General features: G+C 38.5%; 1 protein-coding gene across 1 annotated transcript; it reads right to left on the bottom strand.

Annotated features, from left to right (window-relative positions):
• Nucleotides 1-17,622: 17,622 nt before the first annotated feature.
• LOC106082835 (prismalin-14) lies at nt 17,623-18,000 on the bottom strand. Its single transcript, XM_013245565.2, has one exon. It carries the CDS (start codon nt 17,959-17,961, stop codon nt 17,710-17,712), a length of 252 nt encoding a protein of 83 aa, XP_013101019.2. The 5' UTR covers nt 17,962-18,000; the 3' UTR covers nt 17,623-17,709.
• Nucleotides 18,001-21,448: the final 3,448 nt, after the last annotated feature.

Here is a 21,448-nt window from a genome sequence, read left to right as displayed (position 1 = left end):
GCTCTACGAGGCTAAGTTAAGGAGATATGGTCATTTTATGTTTTTCTAGGGAAATATTCATTATTTGGTGGATTTTCATCAATTTTTCGGATTTTTGGGAGGTGATCACGAATTAACCTTACTTTTGCTCTACGAGGCTTAGTTCAGGAGATATGGCCATTTTAAGTTTTGCTAGGGAAAAATTCATTTTTTGGTGGATCTTCATCAATTTTTAGAATTTTCGGAACTGATCACGAATTAACCTTACTATTGTCCTATGAGGATTAGTTAAGGAGATATGGCCATTATAAGTTTTTCTAGGGAAAAATTCTTTTTTTTTTGTCGATTTTCATCAATTTTTCGAATTTTCGGAAGTGATCACGAATTAACCTTACTTTTGCTCTACGAGGCTTAGTTAAGGAGATATGGCCATTTTAAGTTTTACTTGGGAAAAATTAATTTTTTTGTCGATTTTCATCAATTTTTCGGAGGTGATCACGAATTAACCTTACTTTTGATCTACGAGGCTTAGTTAAGGAGATATGGCCATTTTAAGTTTTCCTAGGGAAAAATTCATTTTTTGGTGGATTTTCATCAATTTTTCGAGTTTTCGGAGGTGATCACGAATTAACCTTACTTTTGCTCTACGAGGCTTAGTTAAGGAGATATGGCCATTTTAAGTTTTTCTAGGGAAAAACTCTATTTTTGGTGGATTTTCATAAATTTTTCAAATTTTCGGAAGTGATCATGAATTAACCTTACTTTTGCTCTACGGGGCTTAGTTAAGGAGACATGGCCATTTTTAGTTGTCCTAGAGAAAAATTAAATTTTTGGTGGATTTTCTTCAATTTTTCGAATTTTCGGAAGTGATCACGAATTACCCTAACTTTTGCTCTACGAGGCTTAGTTAAGGAGATATGGCCATTTTAAGTTTTTCTATGGAAAAACTAAATTTTTGGTCGATTTTCATCAATATTTAGAATTTTTGGAAGTGATCACGAATTAACCTTATTTTTGCTCTACGAGGCTTAGTTAAGGAGATATGGCCATTTTAAGTTTTCCTAGGGAAAAATTTATTTTTTGGTCGATTTTCATCAATTTTTCGAATTTTCGGAGGTGATCACGAATTAACCTTACTATTGCTCTACGAGGCTTAGTTAAGGAGATATGGCCATTTTAAGTTTTTCAAGGGAAAAAAATATTTTTTTTGGTGGATTTTCATCAATTTTTCGGAGGTGATCACTAATTAACCTTACTTTTGCTCTCCGAGGCTAAGTTAAGGAGATATGGCAATTTTAAGTTTTTCTAGGGAAAAATTCATTTTTTGGTGGATTTTCATCAATTTTTCGAATTTTCGGAAGTGATCATGAATTAACCTTACTTTTGCTCTACGAAGCATAGTTAAGGAGATATGGCCATTTTAATTTTTGTTAGGGATAAATTCACTTTTGGTGGATTTTCATCGGTTTTTCGAATTTTCGGAGGTGATCACGAATTAACCTTACTTTTGCTCTACGAGGCTTAGTTAAGGAGATATGGCCATTTTAAGTTTTTCTAGGGAAAAATTCATTTTTTGGTGGACTTTCATCAATGTTTCGAATTTTCGGAGGTGATCACGAATTAACCTTACTTTTGCTCTACGAGGCTTAGTTAAGCAGATATGGCCATTTGAAGTTTTTCTAGGGAAAAATTCATTTTTTGGTGGATTTTCATCAATTTTTCGAATTTTCGGAAGTGATCATGAATTAACCTTACTTTTGCTCTACGAAGCATAGTTAAGGAGATATGGCCATTTTAATTTTTGTTAGGGATAAATTCACTTTTGGTGGATTTTCATCGGTTTTTCGAATTTTCGGAGGTGATCACGAATTAACCTTACTTTTGCTCTACGAGGCTTAGTTAAGGAGATATGGCCATTTTAAGTTTTTCTAGGGAAAAATTCATTTTTTGGTGGACTTTCATCAATGTTTCGAATTTTCGGATGTGGTCACGAATTAACCTTACTTTTGCTCTACGAGGCTTAGTTAAGGAGATATGCCCATTTTAAGTTTTTCTAGGGAAAAATTCATTTTTTGATGGATCTTTATCAGTTTTTCAAATTTTCGGAAAAGATCACGAATTAACCTTACTTTTGCTCTACGGGGCTTTGTTAAGGAGATATGGCCATTTGAAGTTTTTCTAGGGAAAAAATTAATTTTTTTGGTGGATTTTCATCAATTTTTCGAATTTTCGGAGGTGATCTCGAATTAACCTTACTTTTGCTCTCCGAGGCTTAGTTAAGGAGATATGGCAATTTTAAGTTTTTCTAGGGAAAAATTAATTTTTTGGTGGATTTTCATCAATTTTTCAAATTTTCGGAGGTGATCACGAATTAACACTACTTTTGCTCTACGAGGCTTAGTGAAGGAGATATGGTCATTTTAAGTTTTCGTACGAAAAAATTTAATTTCTTGGTAGATTTTCATAAATTTTTCGAATTTTCGGAAGCGATCATGAATAAACCTTACTTTTCCTCTACGAAGCTTAGTTAAGGAGATATGGTCATTGTAAGTTTTTCTAGAGAAAAATAACTTTTTTTTGTGGATTTTCATCAATTTTTCGAATTTTCGGAACTGATCACGAATTAACCTTACATTAACTCTACGTGGCTTAGTTAAGGAGATATGGTCATTTTAAGTTTTCGTACGAAAAAATTTCATTTCTTGGTAGATTTTCATAAATTTTTCGAATTTTCGGAAGTGATCATGAATAAACCTTACTTTTCCTCTACGAAGCTTAGTAAAGGAGATATGGTCATTGTAAGTTTTTCTAGGGAAAAATTAAATTTTTGGTCGATTTTCATCAATTTTTCGAATATTTGGAAGTGATCACGAATTAACCTTACTTTTGCTCTACGAGGCTTAGTTAAGGAGACATGGCCATTTTTAGTTGTCCTAGAGAAAAATTAAATTTTTGGTGGATTTTCTTCAATTTTTCGAATTTTCGGAAGTGATCACGAATTACCCTAACTTTTGCTCTACGAGGCTTAGTTAAGGAGATATGGCCATTTTAAGTTTTTCTATGGAAAAACTAAATTTTTGGTCGATTTTCATCAATATTTAGAATTTTAGGAAGTGATCACGAATTAACCTTATTTTTGCTCTACGAGGCTTAGTTAAGGAGATATGGCCATTTTAAGTTTTCCTAGGAAAAAATTAATTTTTTTGTCGATTTTCATCAATTTTTTGAATTTTCGGAGGTGATCACGAATTAACCTTACTATTGCTCTACGAGGCTTAGTTAAGGAGATATGGCCATTTTTAGTTGTCCTAGAGAAAAATTAAATTTTTGGTGGATTTTCTTCAATTTTTCGAATATTTGGAAGTGATCACGAATTAACCTTACTTTTGCTCTACGAGGCTTAGTTAAGGAGACATGGCCATTTTTAGTTGTCCTAGAGAAAAATTAAATTTTTGGTGGATTTTCTTCAATTTTTCGAATTTTCGGAAGTGATCACGAATTACCCTAACTTTTGCTCTACGAGGCTTAGTTAAGGAGATATGGCCATTTTTAGTTTTTCTATGGAAAAACTAAATTTTTGGTCGATTTTCATCAATATTTAGAATTTTAGGAAGTGATCACGAATTAACCTTATTTTTGCTCTCCGAGGCTTAGTTATGGAGATATGGCCATTTTAAGTTTTCCTAGGGAAAAATTCATTTTTTGGTGGATTTTCATCAATTTTTCGAATTTTCGGAAGTGATCATGAATTAACCTTACTTTTGCTCTACGAAGCATAGTTAAGGAGATATGGCCATTTTAATTTTTGTTAGGGATAAATTCACTTTTGGTGGATTTTCATCGGTTTTTCGAATTTTCGGAGGTGATCACGAATTAACATTATTTTTGCTCTCCGAGGCTTAGTTAAGGAGCTATGGCCATTTTAAGTTTTTCTAGGGAAAAATTCATTTTTTGGTGGACTTTCATCAATGTTTCGAATTTTCGGAGGTGATCACGAATTAACCTTACTTTTGCTCTACGAGGCTTAGTTAAGGAGATATGGCCATTTGAAGTTTTTCTAGGGAAAAATTCATTTTTTGGTGGATTTTCATCAATTTTTCGAATTTTCGGAGGTGATCACGAATTAACCTTACTTTTCCTCTACGAAGCTTAGTTAAGGAGATATGGCCATTTTAAGTTTTCCTAGAAAAAATAATTTTTTTTTGTCGATTTTCATCAATTTTTCGAATTCTCGGAAGTGATCACGAATTAACCGTACTTTTGCTCTACGAGGCTTTGTTAAGGAGATATGGAAATTTTAAGCTTTCCTAGGGAAAAATTAAATTTTTGGAGGTGATCACGAGTTAACCTTACTTTTGCTCTACGCGGCTTAGTTGAGGAGATATGGCCATTTTAAGTTTTTCTAGGTAAAAATTCAATTTTTGGTGGATTTTCATCAATTTTTCGAATTTTTAGGAGATACGGCCATTTAAGGTGATCACGAATTAACCTTACTTTTCCTCTACGATGCTTAGTTAAGGAGATATGGCCATTTCAAGTTTTCCTAGGGAAAAATTAAATTTTTGGTCGATTTTCATAAATTTTATGAAGTTATAGAAGTGATCACGAATTAACCTTACTTTTGCTCTTCGAGGCTTAGTTAAGGAGATATGGCCATTTTAAGTTTTCCTATAGAAAAATTAAATTTTTGTCGATTTTCATCAATTTTTCGAATTTTCGGAAGTGATCACGAATTAACCTTATTTTTGCTCTACGAGGCTTAGTTAAGGAAATATGGTAATTTTAAGTTTTCCTAGGGAAAAATTAATTTTTAATAGATTTTCATAAATTTTTCGAATTTTCGGAGGTGATCACGAATTAACCTTACTTTTGCTCTACGAGGCTTAGTTAAGGAGATATGGTCATTTTAAGTTTTCCTGGGGTAAAAGTTCAAGTTTTTGCTTTTTGATAAAAATACGGAAATGCGATAAATTTCGACTCATTATTTTTCGTTGCTAGGACTGTCGTTACTAAACCTTAGAATTGTACGAATCACTTTACTGCATATAATTGATTGGCAAATTATACATTCCCATTTCGTTAATGACTACTTATACTAAAATTGACAAAAAAAAGTCAAGGTGGAAAAATGGTAATCGAAGCTATAAAAATGCCTTGACAATGTATTTTCTCCCTTTAAATGGCCCATCTAAATAGAATTGCAAATCAAACTTGAATAGCCGTAACACATAACAGAGACAAAAGCAAAAAACAACAGCCAAAACATTTACAAAACTATCAAATGGACAAATTCGGACATTCCTGTTGCTGTCAACGTCAGACAAAAAGTCAATTCATATAAATTAAAAGCTGACATTGTCCAACACAACTACTCAATGGCATAAGGACGAGAGTATGGTGATAATGGACATAAAAAACACCTGAAACTCCATTTGGGTTTCGATTTTTTTTATTCTATTTTCTTCTCCTTTATTTCTATACCCAATAGCAAGCAGTTACCAGGTCTGTGAAGTAAGAAGGGCGCAACTTGTGGCTTGACTTTTTTAGCCAAGGGTGGTTGATTGCAGCAAAGAAGAAAAACTAAAACAAACTATGGTCGGTCAGTCAGTGTCTTCTATCCCACAATGGTCGTCAATAAATGTCCTTTTTGTCTTTATCCATTGTTGTCGTGCTGGCGTATCTACGGAAATTGATTAAGGACTTACATGCATTTCCAACTTTCTAACATAAGGTAAGGCTTTATAAACGGCATGGACGGAAATCTAGCAAAAGAGTCAATTTAGAAAGGAATAAGAGCTTAGAAGATTTTATGGGATGATGGTAGTAGCATAAAAAAAATAATTCCTTATACCATATACAGGAGGGGGACAGTGGATATTGAAAGATGGATGCCATAAAAACCAGCCACTTAGTGTATTGAGTGCTGCCTTGACCAGGAGGAGTTTATGGAATTGGCAAAAAACGACATTACTTATCTTCATTCGCCTAAGTTAAGTTTGTTGAAGTTTGGAGAATGTAAGGAAAGGATGTACATCGGAAATAGTAGAGAAACATGGCTTATCAAGGATATGCCCTTTGAAAAGGTATTTGTGACTTTTTTACTATGTGGCACAAAGTGACAAGGTATAGCTTATAACCTGAAATAAATCAAATTTCTAGATTTCCCAAAACAACGCAATGAGAAAAGCGGTAAAATATGCAATTTTGCCAGAATTTCTCAAAAATTAAAACGAAATATTTTTCAAAATACATTTTGCCAAAAAGGTTTACGAGATTTGTTTTTATGAAAATTTTCCTTAAACTAAATGTTCAACCAGTAAAAGAGTGCTAAGTCCGGCAGGGCCGAATCTTATATACTTTCCACCATTTTAGCCAAATCGGAAAAGAATTGCGCCTTCTAGAAGCTCAAAAAATTTAATCGTGAGTTCGGTTTATATGGCAGCTATATCAGGTTAAGGAATGATTTAGACCACACTTGGCACAGTTTTTGGAAATCACAGTAAAACAACGCGCGAAATTTCAGCCAAATCAGATAAAAATCTAGAAGATCAAGAAGTCTAATCGGGAGATCGATTTATATGGTAGCTATATCAGGTTATAGACAGATTTAGATCATACTAGGCACAGTTGTTGGTTATAATTAAACACTTCATGCCACTTCAGCCTAATCGGATAAAAATTGCGCCCGATCTTTTCATTTTAATTGAGTACCATATAGTCCCGATAGACAAACATGTAGGCTTGGGGGCTGTCACAGACTTTGCATTCACGTTCAATTTTGTGCCGAAATGGTGGGAGATTTTTTGGGGCGGGGCGGCCTCTAAAAAACCTTTGGACCAAATTATTTATAAGAGAGTTGTTCTTTACTCCCAAATACCTTTTACTTAATACCCATTTGGTCTCAATAGGTAAATACATGCGGTTGGCGGTTTTTGGGGTATTGGGGTGGCTTCCAGATACGTGAGGCTAAAATTTTATATCAGATTACTAGTCTTGCCCTATACACCTGCAAGAGAGCCATTGGCAAAAGTTGGGGATTTAGACAGCGTGAAATGCATTGGGTATATACTGCAGTTGTCGGCCTTTTATGGTATATGGTGTTGTGGTCTGGTGGACGGCGCTTCAAAAATCTACCTACTGCTCAATACTTAACCGGATTCAAAGGATGGCTTGTTTGTGCATCACAGCCGCACTGAGGAGGACACCATCTGATGCACTGAATTTAATGCTACATTGTAGCGACCACTGCCCTGAGGTTAAGGATGCTTCATATGGCGGCTACGCACACTGTGTTATCCTTGATAAAATATCCGATGTTCCAGGCAGTGTGGATTACACCCTACCTGAGCCGGTTTTTGATAAAAACTACTGTATCACTATTCCTGATAGAACCGATTGGAACTACGATATCCCTGGTAACAGAAGTTACGTAGACTTCTATACGGACTTTGGGGTGTACTCTGAAGATCTAGAACTGGTCATATCGAAAAGGTTACCCGACCATTGCAGTGTGTATCAAGCGGAGATCCTCGCAATTAAGGAAGTGGTGGAATGGCTAAGATGTAATGTCGTTACGACGATTGGCTTAAATATCTTCACAGAGAGCCAGGCAGCCATTAAATCCCTGGAGAACGTATTTCTGAACACAAAGACCGCCATCGACTGTCGCAGATCTCTCAACGAGATGACCGAACAGTTCAAAATTCGCCTTTTGTATGTGACGGGCCACAGAGATATCCCAGGGAATTGTAGAGCGGATGAGCTTGCGAGACTAGGAACTACCCTGCACATTCCAGGGATACTGGAATTTGTTGGTATGCCTCTAGCAACATGTAAGCTAAGTTTTCAGGACCAGTCCCTAAGGACAACGAATAATAGATGGTCACAAAGAGGGGGCTGTGTGCATTCCAAAACTATGTGGCCTCATTTAGACTTCAAGAGGTCTACCGCTTTGCTGTCATTGGCTAGACCAGACGTCTCAGTCATTGTGTCCACCATCGGACATGATCGGAAAACATGCTGACAGGCTGAAGGTTGCCAGCATCGACTTTTACAGAAGCTGTGAGGACATCGAAGAAGAAGAGACTATAGAACACCTTCTGTGTGTGTGTTCCGCACTTGCAGTTAGAAGGAGTGCCACATTAGGTTCACATTTCTTTGAGAACCTGTCTGATTTCGCGGATTTGAACGTTCGCAATTATTTGGTTTTTTAAAGCAATCTGTATGGTTCAATGGTAGGAAGTAGAAGGCTTCTTCCTTCTTCTGTTCCTGTGGTATCACAATGAGCGAAATCGTCTAAGTGAGTCTGATGGCAGACTGCCACTTAAACCTAACCTAAGGCACTTAAACCTAACCAAATTTCCAAAATAATGGGTGGGTAATGCGGCATTTGTGCGTTCAACGCCTTCATTCGGAAAACAGGGCGATGTGGCAGCTGAAATATGGTCAGATCTGAGCCATACTCACTGCAACGGCGAAAATAGGTAGCAAAAACTCATTTTTTGGCTCAAACCCTAAAATCGGGAGATCGCTTAATCCAAACTCGGCACGGTTGCTCATTGAAATCGGGGCATAAATACGAATTTAATGAACTCAAGATTTCTTTCCGGAAGATCGATATAAAGGGAACAATATTAAGATATAGGCCATCTTTGAACTTTAGGCGGTAGAGTGATTTCAGCAAACATACGGACGGATATGTCTACATCGTATAGGAATGCCTCGACCTCTGTCGTGCATACTTTTTAGGGTTGAAAATGTATAATTTGATGTGTTTCAAATGGAATGGCAAAATGGCCAATTCTTGGGTGATAGATCGAAAAACATATACCGCATTTTTGGCCTGTAGAACATTTGGTAGGTTTCGGTTGGGTTTGGTAGGATTTTGCTTAAATTTGGTAGGAAATAATTTTCTTGAGTGGCAACACTGGTCACAGTGCGACACCGCTTTGGGTGTCGAACGTGGCATAGTACCTCACCAGCAATACTATCTGATGTTTTAGCTGTATAACCCGATCTTGGATCTTGACTTCTTGAGCCTCTAGATGCCGAAATTCTTATTCAATTTGTCTGAAATTTCGCATGAGTTGTTTTGTCTTCACTTCTTACAACTATGTGAGTTATGATCCGTTCATGGTCCGGTTCATATCCTGATATAGCTGCCACATAAACTGATCTTCCCATTTGATTCTTATGCCTCTAAAGAGTGTAAATATTACCTGATTTTGTTGAAATTGTGCAAGTACCGTTTTGTAATAACTTCCAACAACTTTGTGAGTTATGGGCCAACTGCCATATAAACCAAAAAAATTTTTTCAACGGTGGTTATGCCCTCCTAATGCCGGCGACATTCGTGAGGTACTGTACCATTTGGTATGCCATGTAAAAACTTCTTCTTAAAAAAGTTTCGCACTGCGGTACCCCGTTTGGACTAGGCAATAAAAAGGAGTAGCCTTATCAGTGAGCTTAAATTTGAATCGGACAGCACTCATTGATATGAGAGAAGTTAACCCATGGACCTTAATGGAATGTTCATGGACAAATTTGCAAATTTTGGACGTAAGGCTTATTTGTTTATAGGCTTGGTATAAATACCACCTTTGCCTTCTGCCAAGCTTTTCAAGGCACACTGTGAAGATAGCGGTTATATGGGTCGCCTACCTCCGTACTAACGATGGGCCGCCTCCTTCTGACTTAAATGGTTTAAAGCTTTTCAGGACTTCCTCGATCGATCAAACTTATTATTCCAAAACTTCGTAGAAGACTTCGTTGAAACTTGGCTTCCATAAAATCTTTTTATACCCTCCACCATAAGATGGGGGTATACTTATTTCGTCATTCTGTTTGTAAATACTCGTCTGAGACCCCATAAACAATATATATTCTTGATCGTCGTGACATTTTATGTCGATCTAACCATGTCCGTCCGTCCGTCCGTCTGTCTGTCGAAAGCACGCTAAAGCTAACCGCTTGAAATTTTGCACAAATACTTCTTATTTGTGTAGGTCGGTTGGTACTGTAAATGGGCCATATCGGTCCATGTTTTGATATACCTGCCATATAAACCGATCTTGGGTCTTGACTTCTTGAGCCTCTAGAGTGCGCAATTCTTATCCGATTGGAATGAAATTTTGCACGACGTGATTTGTTATGATATCCAACAATTGCGCAAAGTATGGTTCAAATCGCTCCATGACCTGATATAGCTGTCATATAAAGCGATCATGGGTCTTGACTTCCTGAGGGCGCAATTCTTATCCGATTGGAATGAAATTTTGCACGAAGTATTTTGTTATGATATCCAACAACCGTGTTAAGTATGATTGAAATCGGTCCATAACCTCATATAGCTGTCATATAAACCGATCTTGGGTCTTGACTTCTTGAGCCAGATAATTACTTTGAAATTAGATTATGATGATTATAAACTCGTTGAAAGTTTCCTGGAGTATCATGGATAATCCTATCGAATGCGAAGTATGGCATATTCGAAAAATACTTTGCATGAATTCAGACCTTAAACATAGGTCTGTCTACACACGCCTAAAAGTATACTTTATTTAAGGATTATAAATATCATCTTATTGATATTCTCTCAGCATACCTCACACACAATATGGAAATTTTTTAACATATTTCACATTCAAACATAAGCACTTTGTTAAACCAATACAACGAAAAAAAAAAACTAAACAGTTTAACATTTTATGAAAGTGAAGGCTGTTTTTTTTCTTATTCAGGTGCTTGACAAATGCTCCCCAAAGGAGACGGAATATAAGCAACAGACAAGAGAAGCAGAAAAAGGCAGGATTCCTCGAAGAAAAAAAAAAAAATAAACTCTAAATGCTCCCCAAAGCACTTTGACAACGCTTGTCAATTTCATTTGCAGCCCAATGCCAGTGAGAAGTAGTGCTGGCTGATGATGTGCCTTGGTAATATGAAACCCTGAAAGCTTAGGCCGTATGTGGCAAAATTACATTTGCACATTGCCTTTGTAAGGTCCTGTGACAAAGGACTATAGGCATAAAGTTCGTTCGCCTCTCCCCCCTTTTTGCAATTTTTCTCTAGCCATGAGTTGGTTTGCGGGGGGAGATCTAAATCTAAAACATTTCACACATAAATGTGGCATTGTTGAAATTTCGTTTCTTGGAGTATTGCGTGTGGCAAAAGGGGGCCTGGCATGGTAGTTGTTGTGATTTGCCCTTAGAGAGCGCTTAAGGGGGAAATTTAACAAATTACCACCTACTTGCGGTTTATTTCATTTCCATCACTTCCATTTGGGGATTTCATTTTCATTTTGTTTTTTTTTTTTTTTTTTTATTGTTGTCGAATGCCACTCTTGAATTGTGATTTGTTTTTCTGTTTTTTGGCATTGCTTACATTTGCATTTTCATCGCACATTTGACATTTGCAAGAAGTCGATGGTTTTTTAAGTCCTTATTTGTCTGTCCTGCCAGAGCTCCTTTGATGGCGTATTAGTGGATTTACGTGTAGCACATCATTTATGTTGTGATGGGTGTTGGGAATTAAATATGCACCCCATTTCATGGTTGCTGCAAGCCCATGGGCCTTTGTTGGCTGTGAGCGTGATGAAGGTGGGGGTGGGGGAGGTACCCGCCATGCGAAGTGTTAAATGTTAATTTTTCACTTCTTTGTTTTAAACTTTACCTGTACTCGGATAAATGCCATCTTCTTTACAAACTTTTGCCATAGAGATAAGGATTAATGGGCAAAGACAACAATGCAATACTCTTGATTTACAAATTTTTAAAGAAGTTTACATGGAGTACAGCTAAATTGTGGATCATGGGGGATTATTTAAGAGAAGTGTCTTAAGAACTTAAATTTATTTTTTTTAGAATATGGTTAAAATACGAAATAAAAACAAAAAATGGTAAAAATAAGAAGAAAAAAGAACCCCCCAGTTGGGCATTGTTTGGTTAATAAAAACAAAATAAAATTCAGTGAAACTTAAATTTCAATAAAATTGTCTATAAAAATTTAAATTTGAAGATTATATCAATGGCACCCAAATTTCGATGGAAAAAATGGAATTTTGACCAGTTTCTATGAAGATGAGCTATGTCCATATCGGAACCAATTTTGATGATGGATAATAAGGGTGTTTTTTTAGCTATTATCTTTTTGGCAACACAGGTTTAAACAGCTCACGTACGTTTCGTATTTTGTTTAACTGCCAAACATCTTCAGTTTGGTCTATAATCTTACCATGTCTTGTCTTATATTGTCTTACAAACGAACAGCGCACGAAATTCGCGCTCTGTTCAGAAAGTTCATCGCGCCTTTCTTCCATTTTATGGTCAGTTTAATCGACCCACTGAAGCGGCTATTCGGGCTATTGTGACTAAATTTTGCACCAAATTTACATTGTTGGACATTAAACCACATTACGTAGAGTGCGAACTAAAGAAAATATCGCAGCTATATCGGCCAGTGTTAATGATGACCATCAATTATCGATTCGTCGCCGTTCGCAGCAATTGGGCCTCTGTTACTCAACAACGTGGAAAATTTTGTGGAAGGATTTAGGTGTGAAGCCTTTTAAAATACAGCTACTGCAAGAACTGCAGCCGAACGACCTACCGCAACGCAGAATTTTTGGTAAATGGGCTCTTGGAATGTTGACCGAAGATCCACGTTTTTTTTTATCGAAAAATTGTGTTAGAGCTTTGTCGCTCATTTTTGTCTCAATGGGTATGTTTGATGCGGTTCATAGGCTAGTGGCATCATTGGAACGTAATTCTTTAAAGATGATGCGAATCGTAACGTAACTGTGAATGGCCCATCAAATCGATGTTTTGAGTGCTCAAAAATGCAGTTGTTTCGTATTTTTGGAGCATTTCTTTCGACCAATCGACACGAGCCTTTTTTTTGACGATTAAATGTTCATACAATATTGAATGTATGCTTGTGCCACTTATGCCTAAGGTTGTCTCAATCTCACGATAGGTCACATGACGATGTACCAAAGCCCCTGACTTCTTGATATCTACACCATCGATGGATATTAACGATTGTAGAGTGTCAGTGAATCGTTTGTGGGACAACAAACAGCACTGCGTCTGGTGTGGCTTAAAATCTACTCTGTTCATTCGACCCCACATAGAAATGGCCAGCAAATCCTAACAGAGTGTTACCTCCATAATCCGCCTCCTGTCTTCAGTCTCTCAAAGACTCGGCCTATGGTCGAATGAAAATGAATAACAGAGGTTGCTGTCATCCGTGAACGAGTAGATGGACTCGAAGTTAGACCCAATAGATCGTCAATAAAAATAAGAAAAAAAGAGGCTTAAAGAAAAGAGCCTTGTGGTACTCCTGCGGTCAATCTATACTCGTCAGATGAGACCCCTTTTACAACTCTTATAGTGCGATCTCTCGAGCGATGTTATTACCGACACCAAAAGCATCAACCTTTGAAAGGAGTGCACCGTGCCAGCTCCTATAAAAATGCCTTGGAGATATCCAGAGCCGCGACCTTACTCTCACCGAACTGGTAAATAGAGCGACTCCAACGTTCCGACAGGAGTGCCATCAGGTCACTCGTGGAGCGATTTCTGCGAAACCCATATTTTCGGTCGCTAAGAAGACCACTGGACTCTAAATATCTCATAAGATGGTCGGTAATGCGCAGGGTCGATTGCCACACCATTCTTGCGGATAGGCTGCACGTTCGCAAGTACTATACCAAGCATAGAAGCCATGTAAAAACATCTTCCGAAAGAGGTGTAGTACTGCGGTATGCCGTTCGGAATCGGCTATTAAAGGGAGGTCCCGAACACGACACACTGTGTCAGATGTACCCAATACCTTAATCGGCACATCGGTCTATATGGGGGCTACACCCCAAAAGGACTATCTTTAAAACTAATCTGCCTATGGTAAAACATATTCTCTGTGCACAGTTTCATACCAATACCTTAATTTTTGAAGACAGTAGCGTATTTTGAACACACGGACGGATGGACATTTATTTTAGGTTAGGTTGAAAAAATGGTGCAGATATTAATCAGCCCCATGCCACCATAGACATACATCTAAGCCAATAACAGGCTTGTTGTGTGCTCTAGAAACAAAATCCTTAATTGTTTTCCATGCCACAGCCCTAAGTTGGTTCATGTCTGGTATCGTGTCCCCACCTAAATACCGGTGTCTGTTAGCCGCGGATGCCGGGCAATGGCATAGGAAATGCTCCAATGTGTCATCATCTTCCCCGCATGCCCTTAACATGCTATCACTTGCCGCATCGATTTTGCATAAGAGCTCGTTGTCATTATGACCCCCTTCTTACTTCCATTCAGCATAGCCTCGTCCTCACACGATATGAATCACCCCATAGGATGTTCGCCGCCATACCCACTGCATCGCTGTTTCTCAGGGTTACATGCGCATTCGTCGCCCACGCTCTTAAAACGGACTGTGTCGACTCGAAAGGCTTCGGGTTAACCAAGTTTATCGACGGCAGTTCTCTGGCCTTCACCGCCAAATTCATTCCCCCTTACTCCGTTATGGCCCGGCACCCGAACGATGCGCATTGTGCCATCCTCAGAGAAGGCGTTAATCTCCTACTTACACTCCAAGACTGTTTGTAATTTTACCGTCCTCGTTGTTATTGCCCTAATAGCCATTTTACTGTACGTAAAGAAGTTCACACTTTACGTCCTCGCGTTAGTACCACACCACCTCACGCATTCCGTGATCGCCCGGATCGCCGCCTGCAGGACTGTAATGTGGTCAGGCAGCCCAAAATAGGTCTCAGTCCCTGGCTTCTTGATCTAGACCACCAGGCCCTCCTTGTCCTCTATCTTTGATCCATCTATGTTACATGATCTCCCAGACGGCAATACTAGGGTTCCCTTAGTCCAAGACTGTGCCGCCGTCAGCAGTTCCTCGCACTCGACCTCAAGTGTCTTCTCAAGTATCCGATCGGAAGCCTCTTCCCTTCCTTCCAGATTTCCTATCGTCACTATAATACTAGGATGGTATGAGCTACTCCCATCCTCAATCCATTCTCCCATGAGACTTAAAATCTCATAGCCGCTGTGGCTGCCTTACATTAAATCTATATGCTGCCAATGGGTCGGATATCTAGAATAGTCTTCAGTGCCCTAATGGGAGTGGTCCTCATCGCTCCACCTATGCGAAGACAACATGTTCTCTGAACTTGTTGTATGGTCCTAACGTTGCACTTTTTCTCCATACCAGTCCACTGAGGCGTAAGTAGGTATTAGTCTAAACACGCTCCTGTAGAGCCAGTAGACTATCCCGTCTACATAAGGCCCAACATCTGTGAGCCTTCTGAGCGTACATAGAAGACAGTGACGACAATGTCAACAGGATTACGACTGTACTAGTGGAGTCTTTCGAAGATTAGTCTAAACACGCTCCTGTAGAGGCAGTGGACTATCCCGTCTACATAAGGCCCAATGTCTGTGAGCCTTCTGAGCGTACATAGAAGACATTGACGACAATGTCAACGGGATTACGACTGTACTAGTGGAGTCTTTCGAAGATAGTTGTCCTCTTTGAGAAAGGAAATCAGCCCAAGAAAAGTCCTGGATGACCAGGGAAAGAGGTCCGCAGACTTTTTAACAGAGCACGTCAAAACCATGGAACGCAATGTGAATACCATTATGAAGAGTAGGACATACAGCGAACTGTTTAAATACAAATAGCATACATATATCAAGGGAAGGTCCGTGGAGACTGCCCTCCACGAGGTTATGCCTAAAATAGAAGAATCCTTCGATGCCAAGACGTACACATTGGTGGTTTGCATTGACATGTGCGTACCGACACAATGATCCAATCCTTAGACCAGCACCGGGTGGACGGGTCCTTAGAAACAGGATAAACCATATGCTAAGGAACAGGTGCATAAAGTGTGGGTCCCATGATATAAATATAAGGGAGAAAGTGGCACAAGGCATGCCACAAGGGGAACCATTATAAATAACCTACTAAGGATGCTGACAAGGAGATATGTGAACCCGTCTGCTATGCAGACGCTGTTATAATAATTCTTAGGGTAAGGATCCGAACCAGCTATGCAGAAGAGCCGAAAGGGTCTTTCATATGGCATATGACTGGACTAGACCCAGGGATCTCAATGTTAACGCAGAGAAGACAGAAATATTCCTGTTCACGAGGAAGACGAAGGTGGGCCAATTTGACGCGCCACATTTCCTTAACAAAATGATTTCGATATCTGACAAAGTCAAATACTTAGGAGTGAATTTGGATAGAAAACATGATTGGAAGTGTCACATTCAGGAGCGTATGAGAAGGATTTATCTTTATCATGGTATCCACATTGCGTTCCATGGTTTCGACGTGTTCTTTTAAAGTCTGCGGACATCTTTCCCAATGTTGCGAATCTTCCCGGTTCTCCAGGGCTTTTCTTAGGGCTGATTTCCTTTGTCAAAGAGGACCACTATCTTCGAAAGACTCCACTAGTACAGTCGTCATCCTGTTGACATTGACGTCAATGTCTTCTATGCTTGGGCAATCTAAATTATCTTGTCCAGGTACTCTGACGAGTGCCGGTGTTAGCATAGAATAATTGGTAGTTGATATGGTTCAGTCCAGAAACTTTGTTCTGGGCCGACCATGACTCCTGAATTAAGGCAATATGAATGTTTTTCTTGCTGATTGTCTCCATCAGGGCGTGAGTAGCTGTCTCGCTCCGGTGGAGGTTTATCTGGATGACCTCAATGATTGGTTCTTCATTAGATGGGCTTCTTGGGAGTGGGTGATGGCCTCATCGTCTGCTTCCTTTTCTCTAGGTTTCATTGAGTTTCCCGTCACTGCACTGCCTGCAAGATTTTTTATGATAAATTTGTGCAAGAACTTGAGACGAAGTTTCATCGTTCAAATAATCACATTTAAATAATAAAATCTGTTTTTAGGAATTTCATTTGGCTTTTCTTTTATTTATTCAGACGATGGACCGGTATAGATCCGCTACGTCTTGTTTCACTCTCATAACTTTTTTTTTTTTGAGCCCCATATTTCCATGGTCTGTAAAAATGTTTTGCTTAAGGATGTTTTTGGGCATAAGACAGTTCTTCAGACATTTCGCTCCAAATATGGATATCAAGTAGACGGAATTCCTAACTTAAAATTCTCTTTTTCGAATTTTCTGTTTAGTTTTTAGAGTGCACAACAAGCCTATTACTGGCTTAGGGTTGTGTCTATAGTGGCATGGGGCAGATTAATATCCGCACCCTCTTTTCAACCTAACCTATCCTTTTTCGCAAAACAAGTTTGTCGAAAATTCTTTTATGGCAAATTAATTATTTGTTTGATTGTATGAAATTGCAATGACGCTTATAATGATCACAGACCAAACAGAGATGGTTGGCAAGCTATATCCTTCTCTTTATATTTTATTTCAAGGTGCTCCTTTCAAAGTTGGAATATCTATACTTATAAGACATTAATGTGGGCAGACAGATAAACAAACGAAATGACTATATGGGCAAAGAAACAGATTTCAAGTCCAATCCATAGACTTATTGGCGCGGCCATCTTTTTTCCATTTGGATATTAGAAATGCACGAAGTTTTACTACCATATAACACAGTAGTGGCATTGAAAGTAGAATACAAACACAAACACCAAACATTAAGTTCACCATTATACTTTAATTACAAAATATTCCTTTAGAAGTAATAAAAAATTCACTATAATTGTTTAGACTAGCTTCAAAAGCTAGCCACGCCTTCCAAAGCTTCCGCGACCATAGCCTCCATAACCTCCATAGCCTCCATAACCACCATAGCCACGTCCTCCATAACCACGTCCACCATAGCCATATCCACGACCGAATCCACCACCGCGTCCTCCAAATTGGCGTTTTTCACGAACTAACTCAGCATCACTGTCACTGGACTGCTCCTGCTGGCCATAGCAAAGTGCCACCACCAGCACACAGATTAAAGCAAAAATCACCAGAAAGCGCATTGTTTTAGAACTTATCTTGCGTTTGGAAATATTAAAAATTAACTGAAGCTTTAAAACATCAGCGCACCCACTTTTATAGGTCGATGTAACTGCCTATTGACTGCAATGTAACAGCCTATTGGCTACATGATGGCAGGTAATTTTATTGAAAATGAATTTCAAATACAAATATGATAACTATGCGTCCAGTATTATTCATTTAAATCTGTTCGTGCACATCTTCCAGTAATAAACATGTGACAAAGTGTGACCAAGTAGCTGTTACACTGGTTTTGTGTTAAAATCACGGGAAAACTGGGATGAATCAATAAATATTGAGTATACATTTGTGTTGGGTACATCCCCAGAGATGTTCGCATGGTAATGGAAATCTTTACACTTGATTGCGAAATGTAATGAATGTTAGAAATTTTATAGAAATAGTCGATGGCATTGATTTTCTTAGGAGATTTTTTTAAGCTTTGATTTAACAAAATCAAAAGCGTGCTAAGTTCGGCCGGGCCGAATCTTATATACCCTCCACCATGGATCGCATTTGTCGAGTTCTTTTTCCGGCATCTCTTCTTAGGCAAAAAAAGGATATAAGAAAAGATTTGCTCTGCTATTAGAGCGATATTAAGATATGGTCCGGTTTGGACCACAATTAAATTATATGTTAGAGACCTGTGTAAAATGTCAGCCAATTCGAATAAGAATTGCGCCCTTTGTGGGCTCAAGAAGTAAAATAGAGAGATCGATTTATATGGGAGCTGTATCGGGCTATAGACCGATTCAGACCATAATAAACACGTATGTTAATGGTCATGAGAGAATACGTCGTACAACATTTCAGGCAAATCGGATAATAATTGCGATCTCTAGAGGCTCAAGAAGTCAAGATCCCAGATCGGTTTATATGGCAGCTAAATCAGGTTGTGAACCGACTTGTACTTTATTTGACATAGTTGTTGAAAGTAACAATAAAAAACGTCTTGCGAAATTTCAGCCAAATCGGATAGGAATTGCGCCCTCTAAAAGCTCAAGAAGTCAAGTCCCCAGATCTGTTTATATGACAGCTATATCAGGTTATGAACCTATTTGAACCATATTTGGCACAGTTTTGGATATCATAACAAAACATGTCGTACAAAATTCATTCAAATTGGATAAGAATTGCGCCCTCTAGAGGCTCATGAAGTCAAGACCCAAGATCGGTTTATATGACAGCTATATTAGGTTATAAACCGATTTTAACCATACTTGGCACGGTGGTTGGACATCATAACAAAACACGTCGTGCAAAATTTCATCCCGATCGGATAAGAATTGCGCACTCTAGAGGCTCAAGAAGTCAAGACCCAAGATCGGTTTATATGGCAGCTAAATCAAAACATGGAACGATATGGTCCATTTACAATACCAACCGACCTACACTAATAAGAAGTATTTGTGCAAAATTTCAAGCGTCTAGCTTTACTCCTTCGGAAGTTAGCGTGCTTTCTACAGACAGACGGACGGACGGACAGACGGACGGACATGGCTAGATCGACATAAAATTTCACAACCATCAAGAATATATATACTTTATGGGGTCTCAGACGAATATTTCGAGTAGTTACAATCAGAATGACGAAATTAGTATACCCCCCATCTTATGGTGGAGGGTATAAAAAACTTGTAAATATTTGATTTAATATTTGATTGAAAAAATAGGGTACTTTAGATTTCAGTGAAAGGGGTTGGATGATCACCCTAACCCTAAGTTTTAAAACATCTGGATCTCGGAGACGTGTAGGCGATTCAAGCGAAATTTTGTTCAAACCGGGGGTTGTTGAGTCCTTTAATTCTAGATGGTAGATGTACTTCATTCCTAAAATCATTTCAATAAGTCTAACAATGGGTGTCAGATTCAATCCTTAATATCTTTCCCTTCCCTTTTTGGCCATGACTGCTGTGTTTACCTATTTGCGGTCTACATATCCTTTCTGGTCATGTTTTCATATTATCCCAATTACGTTTCTTTCGATGAACCCATATTGACATGTTTAGTCTACATGTTCGTTTTTGAGGGGCATTAACCCCTTGAATATAAATTTGAGTTTCAGATTTCGACTCACAAATATCTTCTATTTGATTGCCATAATATATCCGATTTGGGAGTTGTTTTAGGGGTGGAATGCCACTATAATGCAAATGCAAATTTTGCCCATGAACATTCCACTAAGGAACAGGTGCAGTCCGATTCAAGTTTAAGCTCAATGATAAGGGGCCTCCTTTTCATAGCCGAGTCCGAACGGCGTGCCGCAGTGCGACACCTCTTTGGAGAGAAGTTTTACATGGCATAGTACCTGACAAATGTTGTCAGCATTAGGAGCGGAAAACCACCGTTGAAAATTTTTTCTGATATTCCCGCCAGAATTCGAACAAAGGCGTTTAGCTTCATTGGCGAACATGGTTATCTCGCCGCTACAGTGGCAATATAATACTTGGATCTAAAATTGGATATCAGATTCGTTTTCTACTCTCAAATAACTTTCATTTGAATGGGCGGGCTTTGGAATGGGGTCCCTCTTGGCACCCAACCCAAAATATGGATACCAAGTTTTTGATTTTAGGTTACTCTAACAAATTTCGCTTCAATCGCCCAAACATCACCGAGATTCGGGATGTTTTTTTTTTTTTTTTTTAATTGGGGTAAGTTGGTACGTCCGACCTCTTGCAGATATTAAAATCGATTTTAACCACCATTATACAAATGCAAATTTGCATTCACCACCTTTATACGCAATATGTGCAAATTTCAAGAACATCGGTTCAGCAGTTTTTGCGTCTTTGTTCGTCTTTATATGGGAGGTACTTTTGGTGTCTTAGGTATGTATATTGTATTCGTTTTCACCTTTCATGTGAGTCCCATATTGTCATGATTGGTCTTTATATCCCATCGGTGGACTTTCCCTGGGGCGGTCCCCCTTGGCACTTCAACCCGAATTTGGACACACAGTTTTTGTTTTAAGGTTAACATAAGTGCAAAACAAAAATTTCGCTTGAATCGCCTAATAGTCTTTGAGTTCCGGCTTTTTTAAAAATCAGGGTAAGGGGGAGCGTCCGCCCCTTTCATCACATCTGTGAACATTTCAAGAAAGTAGGTTTAACCGTTCAACCAACTTTTGAAGGAATAAATCCAGGGTCTTTTTACATGAATACTTCCCATAAGTGTAGGTCCGTTGGAATTGTAAATGCGCCAAATCGGTTCATGTTTTGATATAGCTGTTATATGCACCGATCTCAGGAGCCTTTAGAGAGCGCAATTTGACTGACATTTTAAGCGTGGTTTTTTTTATACCCACCACCAAACGATGTGGTTATACTAATTTCGTCATTCCGTTTGCAACACATCGAAATATCCATTCCGACCCTATAAATTATATATATTCTTGATTGTCGTAAAAATCTGAGACGATCTAGCCATGTCCGTCGGTCTGTTGAAATCACGCTACAGTCTTTAAAA

The sequence above is a fragment of the Stomoxys calcitrans genome, chromosome 2 (assembly GCF_963082655.1).
Source record: "Stomoxys calcitrans chromosome 2, idStoCalc2.1, whole genome shotgun sequence".
Lineage (NCBI taxonomy): Eukaryota > Metazoa > Arthropoda > Insecta > Diptera > Muscidae > Stomoxys > Stomoxys calcitrans.
This window is presented reverse-complemented; position numbering and strand designations above follow the sequence as displayed.

What these genes read in the sequence shown, in the direction of transcription:
- LOC106082835 (XM_013245565.2), bottom strand. Translation starts at nt 17,961, where the DNA reads ATGCGCTTTCTGGTGATTTTTGCTTTAATCTGTGTGCTGGTGGTGGCA.